The sequence below is a fragment of the Miniopterus schreibersii genome (assembly GCF_964146895.1).
Source record: "Miniopterus schreibersii genome assembly, chromosome: 9".
Taxonomy (NCBI): Eukaryota; Metazoa; Chordata; class Mammalia; order Chiroptera; family Miniopteridae; genus Miniopterus; species Miniopterus schreibersii.
This window is the reverse complement of record NC_138118.1, coordinates 43,851,613-43,869,851: the sequence shown is the minus strand read 5'-3', so window position 1 is coordinate 43,869,851 and position 18,239 is coordinate 43,851,613. Positions and strand designations below refer to the sequence as shown.

The 18,239-nt window shown below is 36.0% G+C and overlaps 1 protein-coding gene across 3 annotated transcripts in view; it reads left to right on the top strand.

The window, feature by feature from the left end:
* The window catches only part of RINT1 (RAD50 interactor 1), a 30,480-nt gene that overhangs the window by 7,342 nt on the left and 4,899 nt on the right, over positions 1-18,239 (top strand). For all 3 annotated transcript variants that reach the window (XM_081146635.1, XM_081146636.1, XM_081146637.1), the window contains 8 exons: positions 1,408-1,649; positions 5,990-6,163; positions 6,260-6,409; positions 6,942-7,098; positions 8,940-9,050; positions 9,145-9,370; positions 10,083-10,220; positions 12,808-13,007. In XM_081146635.1, coding sequence (XP_081002761.1) covers positions 1,408-1,649; positions 5,990-6,163; positions 6,260-6,409; positions 6,942-7,098; positions 8,940-9,050; positions 9,145-9,370; positions 10,083-10,220; positions 12,808-13,007 — 1,398 coding nt within the window. The remainder of the gene's footprint in view (positions 1-1,407; positions 1,650-5,989; positions 6,164-6,259; positions 6,410-6,941; positions 7,099-8,939; positions 9,051-9,144; positions 9,371-10,082; positions 10,221-12,807; positions 13,008-18,239) is intronic.

Below are 18,239 nucleotides of genomic sequence, written 5' to 3'. Positions count from 1 at the left end.
TTCCCCCTTCATCAAGACATCTGAATTTTGCTTCCTTAACATCTCCAGTGTCCATACCCTCGTTCTCACCCCTGCTTCTACCACCTCATTTTAGGACTGCATTCTCTCTGGCATTTGATGGTAGTTTGCCCATCTTATATACTCTTCATACTGCTACAGTAACTTTTTTTTCTGTTCCAGAAATTTTATAATTTATTTTGTAAATAAAGCAAATATTATAAAATATAGTTATATAGTTAAAATCTTTTATGTATACGCAAGCAGATATATACTTGAAATATGTGTATCTTAACTTTTTATGATTAATGTAATATAGGATTTGTTTTCCTATCAATAAAGATCTATGTTTTTAAATGGTTTTATGATATTCAAATATGGTTATATATAGATAACTTATTTAACCAGGCCCTTGTTGGTGGACAGTTTTGCTGCTCTCTGTTTTTATTATTATAAATAATAGGAGAATAAACATAATTGCTCATCACCTTACCTTTTAAAGTAATAAATCTAACTGCATTATTCCCTTATTAAAAACTCTTAATGGAAAAAGCCCATATTCTTCTGAGGCACAAAATGCTACCTGTGATTTGGTCTCTCCCTACCTATTTAGTTTCATCGCTCATCTTCTCTCCCTGTTTCTTTGAACTGTATTCTGTGCCCTAGTCAGATCTTTGCTGTTCTTGGATCATGACTGTGCTGTTCCTCTGTCTGGAATGCCCTTTCCTTCCATAATTCCCTAAAAAATTCCTACCCATCCTGCAAAGTTCTGTGCATGAGCCATGCAAGCACAATTGCCTTGTACCCCAAAACTTTGCTACTCAAAGTGTAGAGCTTGTTAAAAAGGCAGAATATCAGTCCCTACTTCAGACCCACTGAGTCTGAATTGGCATTGTAACAAGATCTCTAGGTAATTCTTCTGTACATTCAGGTTTGGGAAGCACTACCTTAGTATACCATTGCACCTAGCATCTCTTTCATTTCATCAATCCACTGTTGAAATATTTGCTTACATCTTTCTTTCATACTGAGCTTTGAGGGCAGATGCTATGTCTTATTTATGTCTGTCCCTATTATTGATTAAATTGTAATTCTCCTATAATGTTTTTTATATTGTACTGATGCCTAATATTTGTAATTGTTCTTCCATATGGCTGGATTCTCTTGAAAGTACTGAGCTTCTTGAAGGCAGATCCATAGATGCTTGCAGGGAGCCATTGTGTTACACCTCTTCCAACATAGGTTTGGTTGGTACAGGCTGCAAAAATCAGATCTTTCTTTTGAAGCTTTTAATTGACAATTTTCAATTCTATTAGAACAAACATGTATTTTGAAGGTAATGAACTAATAAAAAATGTTATATAAATTTTATCTGACTGCTGCTGGTTTTTTTGGTTTTGGTATGATCAGGTACTTACAATTTCATCAGAAATCCCTAAAAGAATTCAGAATGCCTTAAAAAATGCAGAAGAATCAAAGCAATGTCTTAACCAGTTTCTGGAGCAAGAGACTCATCTCTTCAGTTCCATTAATAGCCATTTGCTGACCGCACAGCCCTGGATGGAAGATCTTGGGGCCATGATTAACCAAATTGAAGAGATTGAACGGCATCTCGCTTACCTTAAATGGATTTCACAAATTGAAGAACTAAGGTAAAATGGGTTTCTTTGTTTCATAATTATTATTTTCCTTTGAAGCTCTGACTTAGAGATTGCATGCATGCCTTTAAATAACTGAGTTAATTAAAGATTATAATAATGTAATTTTACCAGTTGTTAGGAAAGTAGCATTATGATAATGATTCTTTTCCTTTGTTATGAATGAACATAAACTTTTCCAAGAGCTTAATTTGCATTTAAAAGAAAGTAATCTAAGTAAAAATTTTAAGTCCTATAGTTGTATTTGAACACATGATAAAAACAACTTTTTATAATGCCAGATTAATAAAATATCCCCTCACTGTGGTAATATTCCTCTTTACTTTTGCTTTTTAGAGATGGTCACTTAATGAACTAGATTACTTTCACTATAATTTGAATTTTTTTCAGTGGGAATCATCTTACAAGAGCTACAAGTGTTCTTAGATGAGTAACATAGTGGGGAGGGGAAAAGAAGTACTTTTTGGATTGAATACATATCACTGGTGGTTGATTGTAAGTGTCAGTATTACCTTTTAAACACGCTAAATTAACATTTCTGCCTAGACTGGCAGATTATTTGGTTTCATGATATCGTCTTCCAGCCCCTCTAAACTGTACCATTTCACCCTTGCGTTGTCTTCCCTCAAAGTTGTCAGCAACCATTAATGTCTGGAGACTAGGGGAGAAAAGTCATCCAAGAGTCTTTTTTTTTCATACAAGAGTCTTAATGTTCCATTTTATATGTATCATAGTTTACATATTTTATGTTATTTCTTCCAAAGAGTAATATAGTATCACTTTGTCCTGCATATGTTTCCTGAAATTTTAAAGAATTTTACCTATCAGTACAATATGAAAATCTTTGTTTTGCATACATGTTTTACCTTTACAGAAAATGTGATATGCCTAAGATTGTATTATTATTGATTCCAGAAATTTACTTAGTTTTTTAGAGTATCTCCTTCTTGTTTAGATACATTATTTGCAGTGAGGGAATATTAAACCTTTCTTTAGTTTACTTCTTTTTTCCTTGCCCTTCTGAAAAAAAATACCTATCAGAGGTAATATTAATAACCTTACTAAGTTATTATAATAATAGCCTTATTAAGTAAAAAACTTGTAGTAGCTGAAACAATAGATTAATTAAAATAGGACCATGGTTATGGGTAGCCTTTTTGTGGTATAGAAATTGTTTAAAAGAAAATATCCCCATGGAATTATATTAGAAATAGGAGTCAAATGCATAATCAAGTAGAGCACAGTTACTTCTTTTTTAATAACATACTCTTTCCTATAGGTCTTTTGTGATACATCTCTATTTCTAGCTTTCTTTCGGGCTCCTCAGACTTTCCTTATCTCCTAATTTCTCTTTAATGACCTTAATGTAGAGCTTTTTTTTTTTTTTTTAAAGTAGTTTCTTCTTTCTAGAACTAGCATCTTTATATTAACCCTGTTTCTTGAATACTATAGTGCAACAGAATCACTGTGAATGAACCTTATAACCTTGGCTTTCCCTATGCTCTGAATGTCAATCATGCTTCAGTGTTGTGTGGAGATCTATTTCATGTTGGTACTCCTGTATTCTGTGTTTACTTGTACATTTTAAAGTCTTTTGTAACATTTGTATACTTCTTAAACATGGTAGTCTTCCTTTTAAGGTAATGCAACTCTTAGTTTGTATTTATATGTCTTTGAAGTGGGAGATCAGTGAGATTTGCCATAATGCACAGGGAAGAACCTTATACAGGAGCAGTCAGTTGTGCATGCTAACCATCAGAACAAACCCCCAAGAGGAACTACTGGAGTCTTAATAGCAGAAATGGTGGATTTGTTGATACCTGATGGGACAAAAAGAATGTTTTCAATTCTGAGAATATAAAAGACAAAATCTGTTGGAAATCTGTTTTTGTTTTTAAAACATACATTGTATTTTATTTTATTTTAAAATATATCTTTATTGATTTCAGAGAGAGGAAAGGAGAGGGAGAGAGATAGAAACATCTATGATGAGAGAGTCATTGATTGGCTGCCTCCTGCACGCCCCCAACTGGGGATCGAGCCTGCAACTGGCGCATGTGCCTTGACTGGGAATCAAACCCCGATCACCTGGATCCTAGGTCGACGCTCAACCACTGAGCCATGCCCGGCTGGGCTCTGTTGGAAATCTTAATAAAAATTGTTAGTAAGGGAGAAGAAAGAAGAGTGAGAGAATGAGTGTAGGGGATGGCCCAAAGGACTGACAGAATACAACAAATATGAGCTTCGTATTTTTGTTGAGCCTGAAACAGTGACAGTGGAAAACAAAAACAGCTTGTGGAGAAAGGAGAGGAAAACTACTATTCATAGTGGAGCTGGCAGTGTGGGCTACACCTTTCTGTTTGTAAGAAGGGTGCTGTGCCTACCCCAGGAACATGACTGAAGCAGCACGCCCAACCAGGATGACAGTCCTAGCACATTCATCATCTTCCAGCACAGTTGCCAAGCGTCCAGGTAGAATGCACATAGGCTGCCCAGAGGTGGAGAACTTACTTCAGGCTTCCTGCAGGGGTGACCCTGAACTGAGATTCATTATTGAAAAGGTTACATTTTGTTCCTTATTCTTAGATGGCTTAAGGTATGGAATATATTATTTTTATCCAAAGAATAACATTTTATTCTTTTTAAAATAAAATGTTTTGCTTTATAGAGTCCAAGTGGTAGCTCATGGGCTGAATTTGTCCTAAAGATATGTTGAATTGGGCTTGTTTTAAAGAATTTGAATAACTGATTTGATTTTACATGAAAATCTTTTTTATTTAATCCTCATCCAGGATATGTTTGTGTGTGTGTGTATGTGTTTTAAGTTGATTTTAGGGAAAGAGGAAGGGGGAGAGAGAGGAAGGGGAAAGAAAGAAAGAAAGAAGAAAGAAAGAAAGAAAGAAAGAAAGAAAGAAAGAAAGAAAGAAAGAAAGAAAGAAAGAAAGAAAGAAAGAAGGAAAGGAAGGAAGGAAGGAAGGAAGGAAGGAAGGAAGGAAGGAAGGAAGGAAGGAAGGAAGGAAGGAAGGAAGAAAGGAAGAAAGGAAGAAAGGAAGAAAGGAAAGAAGGAAAGAAAGAAGAAAGAAGGGAGGGAGGGAGGGAGGGAGGGAGGGAAAGAAAGAAGGAAAGAAAGAAAGAAAGAAAGAAAGAAAGAAAGAAAGAAAGAAAGAAAGAAAGAAAGAAAGAGAAAGAAAGGGAGAGAGAGAAAGAAAGGGAGAGAGAGAGAGAGAAAGAAAGAAAAAAAGAGAGAGAGAAACATCAGTTGGTTGCCTCCCACACATGCCCCTACTGGGGACTGAACCTACAACCTAGGTACGTGCCCTGATCAGGAATCGAACCCACAACCTTTTTTGGTGTATAGGACGACACTCCTACCAACTGAGCCACCTGGTGGGAGCTTACATGAAAATCTTATTTTCCTTCCTCTCTAGAAAAATTTTAAGATTTGGCCACATTAGACCCATACTTTAGTGTGACAACAATTGACTGGAGCCTTAGGATGCTCTACTCCCCACTGGCTTTACTTTTTTTTATCCTCAGGGGAGGATATTTTTTCCATTGCTTTTCAGAGAGCGTGGCAGAGAAAGAGAGAGAGGGAAAAAAATATCGATGTGTGAGAGGCACATTGATTGGTTGCCTCCTGCATGCACCCCGACCAGGGCCAGGGATCAAGCCTGCAACTGAGGTACATGCCCTTGACTGGAATCGAACCCGAGACCCTTCAGTTCAAGGGCTGATGCTCTCTAACCACTGAGCGAAACCGGCTAGGGCCCACTTTGCTCTTTTAAATTTACTTTCCCTGTTAGGCCTTTGTAGGCATTTGAGTTTGCAACCCTTGTTGTAGAGCTTACCTTAAATTTTATCAGGAACTTTGCTAACAGTAACTTGAAAGGCCTGGTCTCTAAGGTGCCTATAATCAAGTTGCCTATAATCAAGTTCAGCTGGGCCAAGTAGGTAAAAATGGAAGACTACCATATTTGACCCTCCCAGATGCCACCCACATTCTTCCCTTGGATTAAGATACTAAAGACTTCTGTAAAAGGCAGATTTATCAGAAATGAGCAGTGCCTGAGGGAATGTGACCCAGGACAAATCTCTTCTGTTGGGAGGAGTGGGAAGGAAGAGGTGTAGGAAGGTGGGCTGCCATTCTTAGAAGGCTGCTGAATTTGAAGACTTCAGACTCCCAGAGACGTGAGTATCAGGTTAAAAAGCCACTTCAGTGTGGTGCTTCTTTCTTCCTTGGATTAATTTTATGTAAAACAGGAGGGAGAAGTAGTTTTTCTGCATTTGGAATTATTCTGAACTGTCTTTAAAGTTTGCTTTGCCTCGTTTTGCAGTGATAACATTCAGCAATATCTGATGACCAATAATGTCCCTGAAGCAGCCTCTACTCTGGTGTCTATGGCAGAACTTGACATCAAGCTTAAGGAATCGTCTTGTACTCATCTTCTTGGTTTCATGAGAGCCACTGTTAAATTCTGGCATAAAATTCTCAAGGACAGGCTTACAAGGTAAGGAATTTACTCATTTTATGGTAATTGCTTTCAAATAGGTATTTGGTGATCATTGTATTTTACTGAAATACGTGTGTTACTTCTCTGTTACAGTGATTTTGAGGAAATTTTAGCACAGCTTCATTGGCCATTCATCGCACCCCCTCAGTCTCAAACTGTTGGCTTAAGTCGACCAGCCAGTGCTCCTGAGATATATAGTAACCTGGAGACACTATTTTGTCAGCTTCTGAAACTACAAACCTCGTATCTTTGTTGGAGTTAAAACTTACTAAAATTTATTTTTTTTATGGTAGATTTGTGGCTAGAGTGTAAAACTTTTGAAAGTGGACAAGCCAGATGGTAGTACTGGTTTGGACGTGATCTGTATATGCTCATGGAGTGGCGGGTTGTTATCTTTCATAGTGAACTGCAAATGGGTGGGAGGGCGAGGGTCAGCCTGAAATACATGACTGACCCAAGTTTGACTCACACAATCTCTAGGGACAATAGAAAAAATGGGCAATTGGGAGGAAACCTATTAACTTAGTGTTAATTTAATAAAATGATCACTTGGATGTGTTTTCTTACTATTTTTTATTTTAGGAAAGACAGATTAATTCTAATAATATTTTTCATGTACTTTTTTACTAAGAATGTATAGGTAGATTACATATTATTAGTATTATAATTTTTACTTAGTATTTTATATCTCTGATGGAAAAATGTATGTGTGTGTATATACATTCATACGTATGTGTGTGCTTTTGATTCTTTTTCCTTGACTTGACTATGTCAGAGATGAATTACTAACTGAGCCAGAACAACTTCCAGAAAAATACTCTCTTCCTGCATCCTCTTCTGTCATCCTTCCCATCCAGATTATGCTGAGTCCCCTTCAGAAGCGGTTCAGGTATCACTTCAGAGGGAACCGACAGACTAATGTTATAAGCAAGGTGTGCTTTGCCAACTTTTGTCCTTGGCTTTTATTAATAGCAAATGCTAAGAGTTTCTATACTTCTCCTGGTTTAAGTTAAAATCTGATTCTATTCACATTTCTGTTTTTTCTCTAAAGAGGTAAATTCCTGTTCTGTCACTGCCCTTTATAGATATATTTTGGGACTTGTATTGATACATTGTAGGAATCATCTCACTCGTTATCACATCATCTAACTAGTTTCTCAAACTTTCCCTTGGGTGTGCTCTAGCATTTGCTGTGGCACTTTTTACAACTGGGTCCACATGTAAATTGCTCCTTTGGGTTTACAAATCAGAAAGAGAAGTGAAAGTCAAAAGATAGTAGAGTATTAGCTCTTGAAAAGAGGTGCTGCTGCTAAAATGATTCGTAACTGTGCAAGAGAGTATGGGGATAAATGATGGCAATGGCTTGAAGAAATTATCACCAACATTTTAGTTGAGGAACTACACCCATGTATATTGGGCATATTGGTGAAATTTTTCTTTAATTTGACCTGAAAAAAGTCATAGGCATTTGTTTTCAATGAAATTTGATTTGAATTTGTTGAGAATTATCAACTTGTGTGTTGCTAAAGGGTGGATACTACCTTGTTTATACTTGTGTTTTGCATTAAATGTTACTAAATGCCAGATTACACCAGGCTTTGTATGTACCATATATAAATGAGTTTAAAGGCGTTATAGAATTTTTAAGGAATCAAGGGGTAGGCAATTAGGTTTTCAAAGGAAGGAGTAGAGTGGGAGTGGATTTCTGGTTCTTAAGTTCAGCTTGTTCTTTAGTACTTCATGGGTTTCTTCCTCTTTTAGATGGGGTGTTGGTGGAAAGAAGAGTAGAACGAATTAGTAAGTAGTGAGACAAAGCAGTAAGCCTAAAGCTGTAGAGAGGTAGTAATAATTTGAGTTAAGAAATTGTGAGTTATGTTGGCTGCTTTTTTTGTTGTTAATTCTTACCCGAGGATATTTTTTTCCATTGATTTTTTTTAGAGAGTGGAAGGGAAGGGGGAGGAGAGAGAAACACTGATGTGAGAGACACACACCGATTGGTGGCCTCTCTGATGGGCCCCAACTGGGGCCTGCTAACCAGATATGTGCCCTTGACTGGGAATCAAACCCTCCACCCGTCTGGGCACAGGCCCGAAGCTCTAACCATTGAGCCACTGGCTAGGGCTGTTGCCTGCTTTTTAAAGTGTGGTTCTAGTGGTCCTAGTACTCTGACATCAAGCCTAAACTATGCAGCTCCTGAGATAAGAGATTGCCTTTTACTCATTTTTGTATTTCTGACATCTAGCACAAAACAGGGATTTACTATTTATTAAATGTTGAATCCCTGTGTAGCAAAACTTGGCAGGTTTATGTAATCATCTCTAGGTACAATTTAAAATGCTACATACTTACATTTCCTTTTCTATAAGTATACTTGTTTTAAGGCATGTACAATTTTTTGGTAATTTACCTTTTGAAAAGAAAAAGCAGAAGAAAATAATGTTTAAAAAGAAACAATTTAAAGGTCATCAGTTCTTTGTAACACTCATCATTTTATATATTTGTAAATGCTAGGTTTTAAATATACATGGCATTGTAAATTTAGGAGTTTATTGACATAAGCCACATTATTGGAATTTGTTGGGAGTACATTACGAAACATTTGATTTAAGCTTTCCAGGAGTTAAAAGTTCAGAGTAGAAATTGTGCTCTTACATATAGGAATTTTCAACTACTTTTTCTAAGTGTTGTGTTTATACAATGAAATGGAGCCATTTAACTGTAACTTTTAGTTGGAATGACTAAAGAAGTCAAACTATTTTATCTCCTTCTTTAGCCTGAATGGTACTTGACTCAGGTGCTTATGTGGATTGGGAACCACACAGAGTTTCTGGAGGAGAAGATTCAGCCGATATTAGACAAAGTATCCTCTTCAGTAAATGCAAGGGTAAGAGACTCAGTCCTAAGTATTCCAGTGTTAGAGTGTCCATGAATAACTTGTCATGTATATTACCTTATGCTTCCTTATATATTTCTTTTAGCTTGAATTTTCTCGGGGCCTTATGATGCTGGTTCTGGAGAAGTTGGCAGCTGATATTCCTTGTCTGCTCTATGATGACAATCTCTTCTGTCATTTGGTGGATGAGGTGCTATTGTTTGAAAGGGAGCTACATAGTGTTCATGGCTATCCTGGCACTTTTGCAAACTGTATGCATATTCTGTCAGAGGAAACTTGTTTTCAGAGGTGGTTGACTGTGGAGAGAAAATGTAAGTGTTCATGTGGCGATAGGGTGGGGAAAGATGTCTTTTTGTGCATATTAATTTTTGGTGTTTTTCCCATATAAGCATTTCTTGGTCAGGGTTTACCAAGTTGCCTTCAGAGGTCATTTTCTTTCCTTCTCATCAAATAATAGTTTTTCCTGTAATTGTACTCTACGTGTTTCTAGAGTGTAATAGTAAAGCCAGTATATATATAGTTAACTGTTTTATAGATTTTTACATACAGTAATTCTGCTCTTGGTAGAAGCATTTTGATTGTAGCTTATCTAGTCAGTATATCTATACTTTGAAGATTTGGGGTAGGGTTGGCAGGAAGAAGTATGTTGTTTAACCTTAAAATAAAGCATGTTGCCTGGCCGGTGTGGCTCAGTGGTTGAGCATCAACCTATGATCCAGGAGATCAAGGTTCGATTCTCAGTTAGCGCACATGCCCAGGTTGTGGACTCGATCCTAGTGGGGGAGTGCAGGAGGGAGCCAATGACTCTCTCATCATTGATGTTTCTCTCTCTCTCTCCCTCTCCCTTTCTCGCTCTGAAATCAATAAAGATATTTTTAAAAAAAATAGAGGATGCTAAATATAGTGCAACTAGTAAGAGACTGTGGATTTATTACAGAAAAGTCATCATTCCTAAAAAATTATGAGCTGAAAAATTAGAAATGACTGTAATTACTTGACATAATCCCTTCTTTGCATTATCAGTTGCTCTTCAAAAAATGGACTCAATGCTTTCATCAGAAGCTGCCTGGATATCCCAATATAAGGATATCACTGATGTGGATGAGATGAAAGTTCCAGACTGTGCAGAAACTTTTATGACACTACTCTTAGTTATAACTGGTAAGTATAAGTCTTTTAAGATAAAACTTGTCTTAAAAGTACTGACTCTTTCCATGGTACTTTTTCAAGTAGTTCAACAAAATTAATATTACATAGTAGTTATTGTAAGATCTTCAAATTCAGTTTCTATTTTGGCAGAACTCTAGCATAATATCCTAGGTTTCAGATTTTTAATAATTTAAGTAAGATCTTAAAGACTGGTAAATATGAGGGGGAAATTCTTGAACTGTTACATAAAAACAAATGAGAATTTGATTTTATTACCTGAATTGCCTTACCATATACCTTACCAGTTTGTCTCTTCAGTAAATGGTGATTGACCAAAATTTTATTTATTTATTTATTTTTAAATATATCTTTATTGATTTCAGAGAGAGGAAAGGAGAGGGAGAGACAGAAACATCAATGATGAGAGAGTCATTGATCGAGCCTGCAACCCAGGCATGTGCCCTGACCGGGAATTGAACCCCGATTGCCTGGATCCTAGGTCAATGCTCAACCGCTGAGCCATGCCCGGCTGGGCAACCAAAATTTTAAATATTTCTTTTATTTTGATTTATCAAAGATTGTGGAAGAGTAAAGTAAAGTAACTTTAGGAATTGGAGTAATAATAGCAACTCTTCTAATAGTGCAAGAATATTCTGGCCAGAGGATAGCCTAGCAGCCTGTAGCACTGGTTGGTCTGTAGCCATCTACATTGCCCTACTGCGGGCCCTCTTGTTCTCCAGGTGCCACTGAACCCTCATTACCACCATCCTCTTCTGTCTTGTCCATTTCTTGGGCCTGTGTAACCTGAAGAAGTGTTATTCCAGCCTAGTCAGTAAATAATCCCATATCCTTAAGAAAAATATGAAGCCCGGCCGGGCGTGGCTCAGCGGTTGAGTGTCAACCTAGGATCCAGGTGATCTGGGTTCGATTTCTGGTCAGGGCACATGCCCAGGTTGTCGGCTCGATCAATGACTCTCTCATCATTGATGTTTCTATCTCTCTCTCTCCCTCTCCTTTCCTCTCTCTGAAGTCAATAAAGATATATTTAAAAAAAATATATGAAAAACACAAAAATTTTTGAAAAATTCATGTCTTCTAAAAAACTTTTTATTAGGGAAATCTTTTTTTTAAAGGACAATTTAAAAATATATATATATATATCTTTATTGTTTTCAGAGAGCGGAAGGGAGAGGGAGAGAGAGAGATAGAAACATCAATGAAGAGAGTGTCATTGATTGGCTGCCTCCTGCACACCCCCCACTGGGGATGGAGCCTGCAACTCGGGCATGTGTCCTGACCGGGAATTGAACCTAGATCTCCTGGATCATGGTTGATGCTCAGCCATTGAGCCAGGTCAGCCAGGCTTAAAGAGAAATTTTTTTTTAAATATTTTTTTATTGATTTTAGAAAGAAAGTAGGGGAGAAAGAGAGAAATATTAGCATGAATGATCTTGCCATTTAGTTTGTGTCTATTTAAAATTTTTGTCAATCACCATTTACTGATTTGTTGTTTCACTTATTTTTACATTCATTGGTTGATCCTTGTATGTGCCATGACCAGGGATCAAACCTGTAACCTCGGCATATTGGGACGACACTCTCTAAACAACTGAGCTACCCAGCCAGGGCCGAGGAAAACTTTCAAACATACACAAAAGTAGCATAATATAATCAACCCTCAGGTATCTGTTACTACGATTTTTAAAAATTATCAATTTTTAAAAATATATATATCTTTATTGATTTCAGAGAGAGGAAGGGATAGGGAGAGAGCGAGATAGAAACACCGATGAGTCATTGATCGGCTGCCTCTTGTACGCCCCCCACTGGGGATGGAGCCCACAACCCGGGCATGTGTCCTGATGGGAATTGAACTTAGATCTCCTGGATCATAGGTCGATGCTCAACCTCTGAGCCACTCCCAGCTGGGCCTTACTTTTCTATTATATATTTTTCTCCCCAACTTCTTTTCCTGGAGTATTTTACACGTTCTTATTGATTTTAGAGAGAGAGGAAGGGAGACTGATAGAGCGATAGAAACATTGATGAGGGAGAGAGACATTGATTGGCTGTCTCCTGCATGCTCTCCGCCGGAGATAGAGCCCACAACCCGGGCATGTACCCTGACCAGAAATCTAACTGGGGACCTCTTGGTTCATGAGTTAATGCTCAAACACCGGCTGGGCTCCTGGAGTATTTTAAAGAACACTTTAGACATCTTACCATTTCACCTGTAAATTCTTAAGCAGGTATCTATTTTAACCTATCCTAGTTCCTCCTTCCTTTGGAAAATATGTCATTTATTTGTTGAAGAAATGGAGTGGTTTTTGTATATAATTATATCATATGCCTTTTTAAAAAATTGAGGCATGATTTATATACAGTGAAATACATAGATTTTACGTATACAGTCCAGTGAGTTTTGACAAGTACATATATTTGTGAAACCCACATCCTTAGAAAGTTTAGAAATAGATCCATACTTGAATGGCCAATTGATTTTTGACAAAGGCACCAAAGCATGTCAGTAGGGAAAACCTATAACTATATCATATAAACTACCAAAAACCTTCATATGTCTGGTTAACTTTCTCCACAGACAGGTATAAAAATCTTCCCACAGCTTCCAGAAAGCTGCAGTTCCTGGAGTTACAGAAGGACTTAGTAGATGATTTTAGGATACGATTGACTCAGGTGATGAAAGAAGAGACTAGAGCTTCCCTTGGCTTTCGATACTGTGCAATTCTTAATGCCGTGAACTATATCTCAACAGTACTAGCAGACTGGGCTGACAATGTTGTAAGTTAATGTGCTTTTATATTAAATAATACATTAGTAGTATAAACACTTTACCTTTTGAAATGTTGACTCTATAGCAAGCAAAAAATACACATTAGGCAGAATAACAATTAGGCCAAACTTAAAAGTTGTGATTAAAGTACATATTTTTCTCAGTCAACTCTCAAATGATTAAATAATCTTGATATTTTAATCACTGGAAAAGAGCCAACATTTCATGAAATAGTTTTTTATAGAATGAACCTTTTTTCTCTTTAGACTTTATATTTGGGAAATATTTGTATGGTAATTACCATCTCAGAAAAAGATTGAATAATGTCAAAATCAATAAAATAACAGCACTTTAAGGAAAATAGTAACACTTGATACCTCTTGAATGCCTCAAAATGTGACAAATATGAAAAATTCTCAAAAATAGAAACTTTTATGACCTTTAATTATTTCATACATTAAAATTATTTAATGTTTTGTTCATTTTCAAACATATACAAGAGTAAATAGAATAATAAAATGAATCTGCATATAACTATCACCCAGCTTCTTTTACCAGTTTTTTTTCATTTAAACCTCTCCTCTACCCCCCATATTTGATTATTTTGAAATGAATCTCAGATATCATATTTCTTGGTATATATTTCAGTATATATCTCTAAAAGATAAGAACTCCTTTTTAAAAAAAATATAACATCAATACTATTATCACATACAAAAAATTAACTAATTATAGTATTGGGAGGTATGTTTTAAATAAATATAAATATCAAACTTGGGTCCAGTTAACAAGTACTATAAGGCCTTTTACCGCCAAGAATTTTACTTATCTTTCTTTTCTCCATGTAGATTCCATGTGTTGAGAGACTTGGTCTGCCTAAATATGTTTATTAATTGGCAATTTATTTTTACTTTTTTTTCCCCCCTTGGGACCTTGTCCCCAGGGTGACCTTTCCTCCCCTAGCATATCACTGGTAGTACAGTTTGGACCCCCGACCTTTCCTCCCTAGTGATAATATCTAGGCCTCAGTTGTATTTCAGCTCCAGGCCCAGAAAAGCAACAAAACCAGACCAGCATCCCCATGACTGACCACAGGACCAGCTGCATTGGATAATGACTCCCTGCCCTGGCACCGACCAATCCTATTTTTACTTTTCTTATTAATCCAAGGAATATGTTGGCTGTCAGGGCTTTGTTAACCAGATTTTCCAATATGTACTTCCAGAAACTTAATTAGTCTTTATAACTTTACATAGATTAATGCCTATAACTGTTTTAGATATGAAAATGATCTCAGAGGGCCTCCAGGAACTCCTTCCTGGACAGGGTATCCTTGGGTTAGGAATCACTGTTCTAAGATCATTTGTGTGGGTACAAAATCAGCTTGGGTTTTCACCAGCTTATCCCATGAAATAGGTTTCATGACAGGAAGCATTAACAGAGAATTAAGATGATCATAAAACAGTAAAATATACATTAAATGGTAAAAAAAACTAAAATGAGGATAATGAATATTATATAATTATATCATGAAATGAAAATAGACAGGAAAGTAAAATGAAAAACAGTATACTCACACATTTGTGTTATAGGGATCCCAGAAGTAGAAGAAAAAGAGAAAGGAACAGAAACTTTAAAGAAATAATGGCTGAAAACTTTCCTAACCTCAAAAAGGAAACAGACATCCTGGTCCAGGAAGCACAGAGAGTTGCAAATGAGATGAATTCAAAGATGCCCACACTAAGACATATTATAATTAAAATGGCAAAAGTTAAAGAGACAGTCTTGAAGGAAGCAAGAGGAAAAAACAATGAAACCTTATAAGGCTGTGAGCTGATTTTCCAGCAGCAACTTTCTAGACCAGAAGAGAGTGGCAGGATACCTTTAAAGTGCTGAAAGAAAAGAACCTACAACCTTGAATAATTTACCCAGCAAGGTTATTATTCAGAATTTAAAAGATAAAGAGTTTCCCGGTCAAACAACAACTAAAGGAGTTCATCACCATTACCAGCTTTACAAGAAATATTAAAGGGTCGTCTTTGAGCAGAAAAGGAAAGGCCATAACCAGAAATACGAAAATATGGGAAAGGAAGAAACATCTCACAGTAAAGCCAAATATTTAATAAATACAGCATATCAGATACATGAAAAGCTACTACAAAGGTCAAAAGAAAAAAGTATCAAACTTAAACTATAATGAGTAGTTAGGAGATACACAACACAAAAAGATCTATAACATAACATCAATAACGTAAAGCATGGAAGGGGGAGTAAAAATTGTCCTTATAGAATATATTCGAACTTAAATTCCTGGCAGATTAAAGTAGACTGCTATAGATATACATATGTAAACCTAATTGTAACCACAAACCAAAAACCTACAAATATACAAAGAAGAAAGAGAAAGGAACCCAAACAAAAAACTAAAGAAAAACAGCAAACCACAAGGGAAGACATCAAGAGAAAAAAGGAACAGAGAACTACAAAACAACCAAAAACCAATGAACAAAATGGCAATACTTATCAACACTTACTCTAAATGTAAATGGATTAAATGCTCCAATAAAAAGACACAGGGTAGCTGAGTGGATTTGAAAACATGACTCATCTTACAAGAGACTCACTTCAAATTGAAAGACGCATGTAGATTGAAAGTGAAGGGATAGAAAAAGATAGTCCAAGTAAATAGAAATGAAAAGAAAGCTGGGGTAGGAATACTCATATCAGACAAAATAGACTTTAAAACAAAAAATGTTTTAAAAACACAAGAAAATAATATAATTAATCCAAGAAGAGGGCATAACAATTGTAAATATCTATACAGCCAGCATAGGAGCACGTAACTATATAAAGCAATTGTTAATGGACATAAAGGGAGAAATCCAGAGTACTATTTCACATCAATGGATAGATCATCCAGACTGAAAATTAATGAGGAAATAATGGCCTTAAAGGTCACATTAGACCTGATTGACTTAATAGATACAGAACATTTCATCCAAAAACTGCGGAATACACATTTTTTTTCAAGTGCACATGGAACATTTTTTAACATAGACCACATGTTAGGCCACAAGACAAATCTTAATAAATTCAAGAAGACTGAAATCATATCAAGCATCTTTTTTCCACCACAGTGGTATGAAACTAGAAATCAACTACAGGAAGAAAACTGGAAAAACACAAATACATGGAGACTAAATAACATGCTACTAAACAACTAATGGATCAAAAAGGAAATCAAACAAGAAAAAATAAATAAATGAAAGGAGAAAATGAATAAATAAAGTTGTTTATGCTTGGGAAAAAAGGACAATCGGGGGATATGTTTCAAGTTTTAGCCAAAAACTAAAGAGAACTAAAATAATATCTGTGTGCAGCTTTTCAGTAAGGTGGGGAAAAATAATTTTAACTAAAGACTTAAAAGTACCACTTTAAAAATGTAATAGGTAGGGGATTGAAAAATCAGAGTTAAATAATTAGATTAACTGAGGATTGGTGACAAGTTCACAGTATACTAAGGGAAATGTAATTTTTAAGTGTGCCCACATGAATCACAAAGATGGACAAGGTAAATTAATTTAAGATTTCTGTACATTGTCAAATCTTAATGCAAAATAAAAGCAGAAATGACATATAGTCAAACACAGACACTTAAAAATATTTAATACTTGCATTAGGGAGGAAGTCTAGAAAACATGACAAGAATGTATCTTAAATTATGAATTTATGACAAAAATTATAGAATACTGCTAATGTATTATATAATTTATTGTATACAGAAGAAAAATTATGATGTACTGCTAAAACAGACAAAAAATGTATTCCTTTACTGTGAAATAAAAAAAAGGTTTTACCTTAAATACAGAGTAATAAGCCGAAATAAATAGGAAACAAAAATAAATACACTTATAACAGATATAAACAAAATAAAAATCTGATAAACACAATTATAATTTATTTTAGGCTAGACTCTGGCTATAACAATAATTATTTGAAACCTTTTTCTACAAAAACGTTAGCTGAAATCTGTGTGTATATCATTCTGCTGAGCAAGGAAAATATTTCACAATTATTATTTCAAATAATTATTTCAAAATGAATACAGTGTAGAGTGTAATGATCAATGCATTTATCTTTATATAAAGTCACCTAATCAGAATACATTAACTCTTTGTGTACTTTTATGTGCCATGTTCCTAATTTGAGTAAGTACTTTATTCACTCAGCCCCCCACACTGCTCCATTTTTCTGCTTAGCTTTTCCTTTTTCTTTTTTTTAATATATCTTTATTAATTTCAGAGAGAGGAAGGGAGAGGAAGAGAGAGGTAGAAACATCAGTGATGACAGAGTCATTGATCAGCTGCCTCCTGCATGCCCAGGACTGGGAATTGAGCCTGCAACCCAGGCATATGCCCTGACTGGGAATTGAACCTCGATCTCCTGGATCCTAGGTCAATACTCAACCGCTGAGCCATGCCCAGCGGGGCTCTGCTTAGCTTTTTCAATAGTATGCAACAAATCATCATTCTTCATTCTTGTGCCAGATGATTTAAAAAGAAACTCATTCAGGGACAGATTTTTAGCTTCAATGAAATATTTGTGGAACATCACTAACTACTTTATTCAGTGCCATAGCCTTTAACAATAACAAATTGGCCATTATCCCTATCCTTAGAAAATTACCTGACACTGAAAATTTCTTTCTGATGCTGAATTAACTGTCCTTCTGTCAACAGAGAACCAAATTTTGGAGTTGACTCTTCAAATCACGAATGAATTCTGTGTCCTAGTATATTATGGTACAAATTATGTTTAACATAAAAAGTCCCTTAATCATCTTCATAGTTCTTCAGCCTCTGAATGCTTTAAATAAACATCACTAAAGCTCTTGTATGTACATACTTAGAAAAAGAAAAAGGAAAAGTGGACAAGAGTTCACCTTCCATTCATTTCAATTCTCTACTAATAGCTCTCTGTCCACTGCCAGGTTATGCCAAGCATGTTCAGCCATTCAGAATTAGGAAGTTTTCAGGGGTAGGTGACAGGAACCCGATTCATAGGCTTAAGTGGGAAGTGGGTGGAATGAGGAAATGAGGATTTTGTGTAACTCAGAGGATTAGGCATGGCTGCTCTCAAGTTGTTTTCTGGGTTTGTACTCAGACACGCTCTGGTAAGTGTGGGCATAGGTGGCTCCAGGCCCACATGGTCCATCAGCAATCTCGAAAGGACAGTGCTTC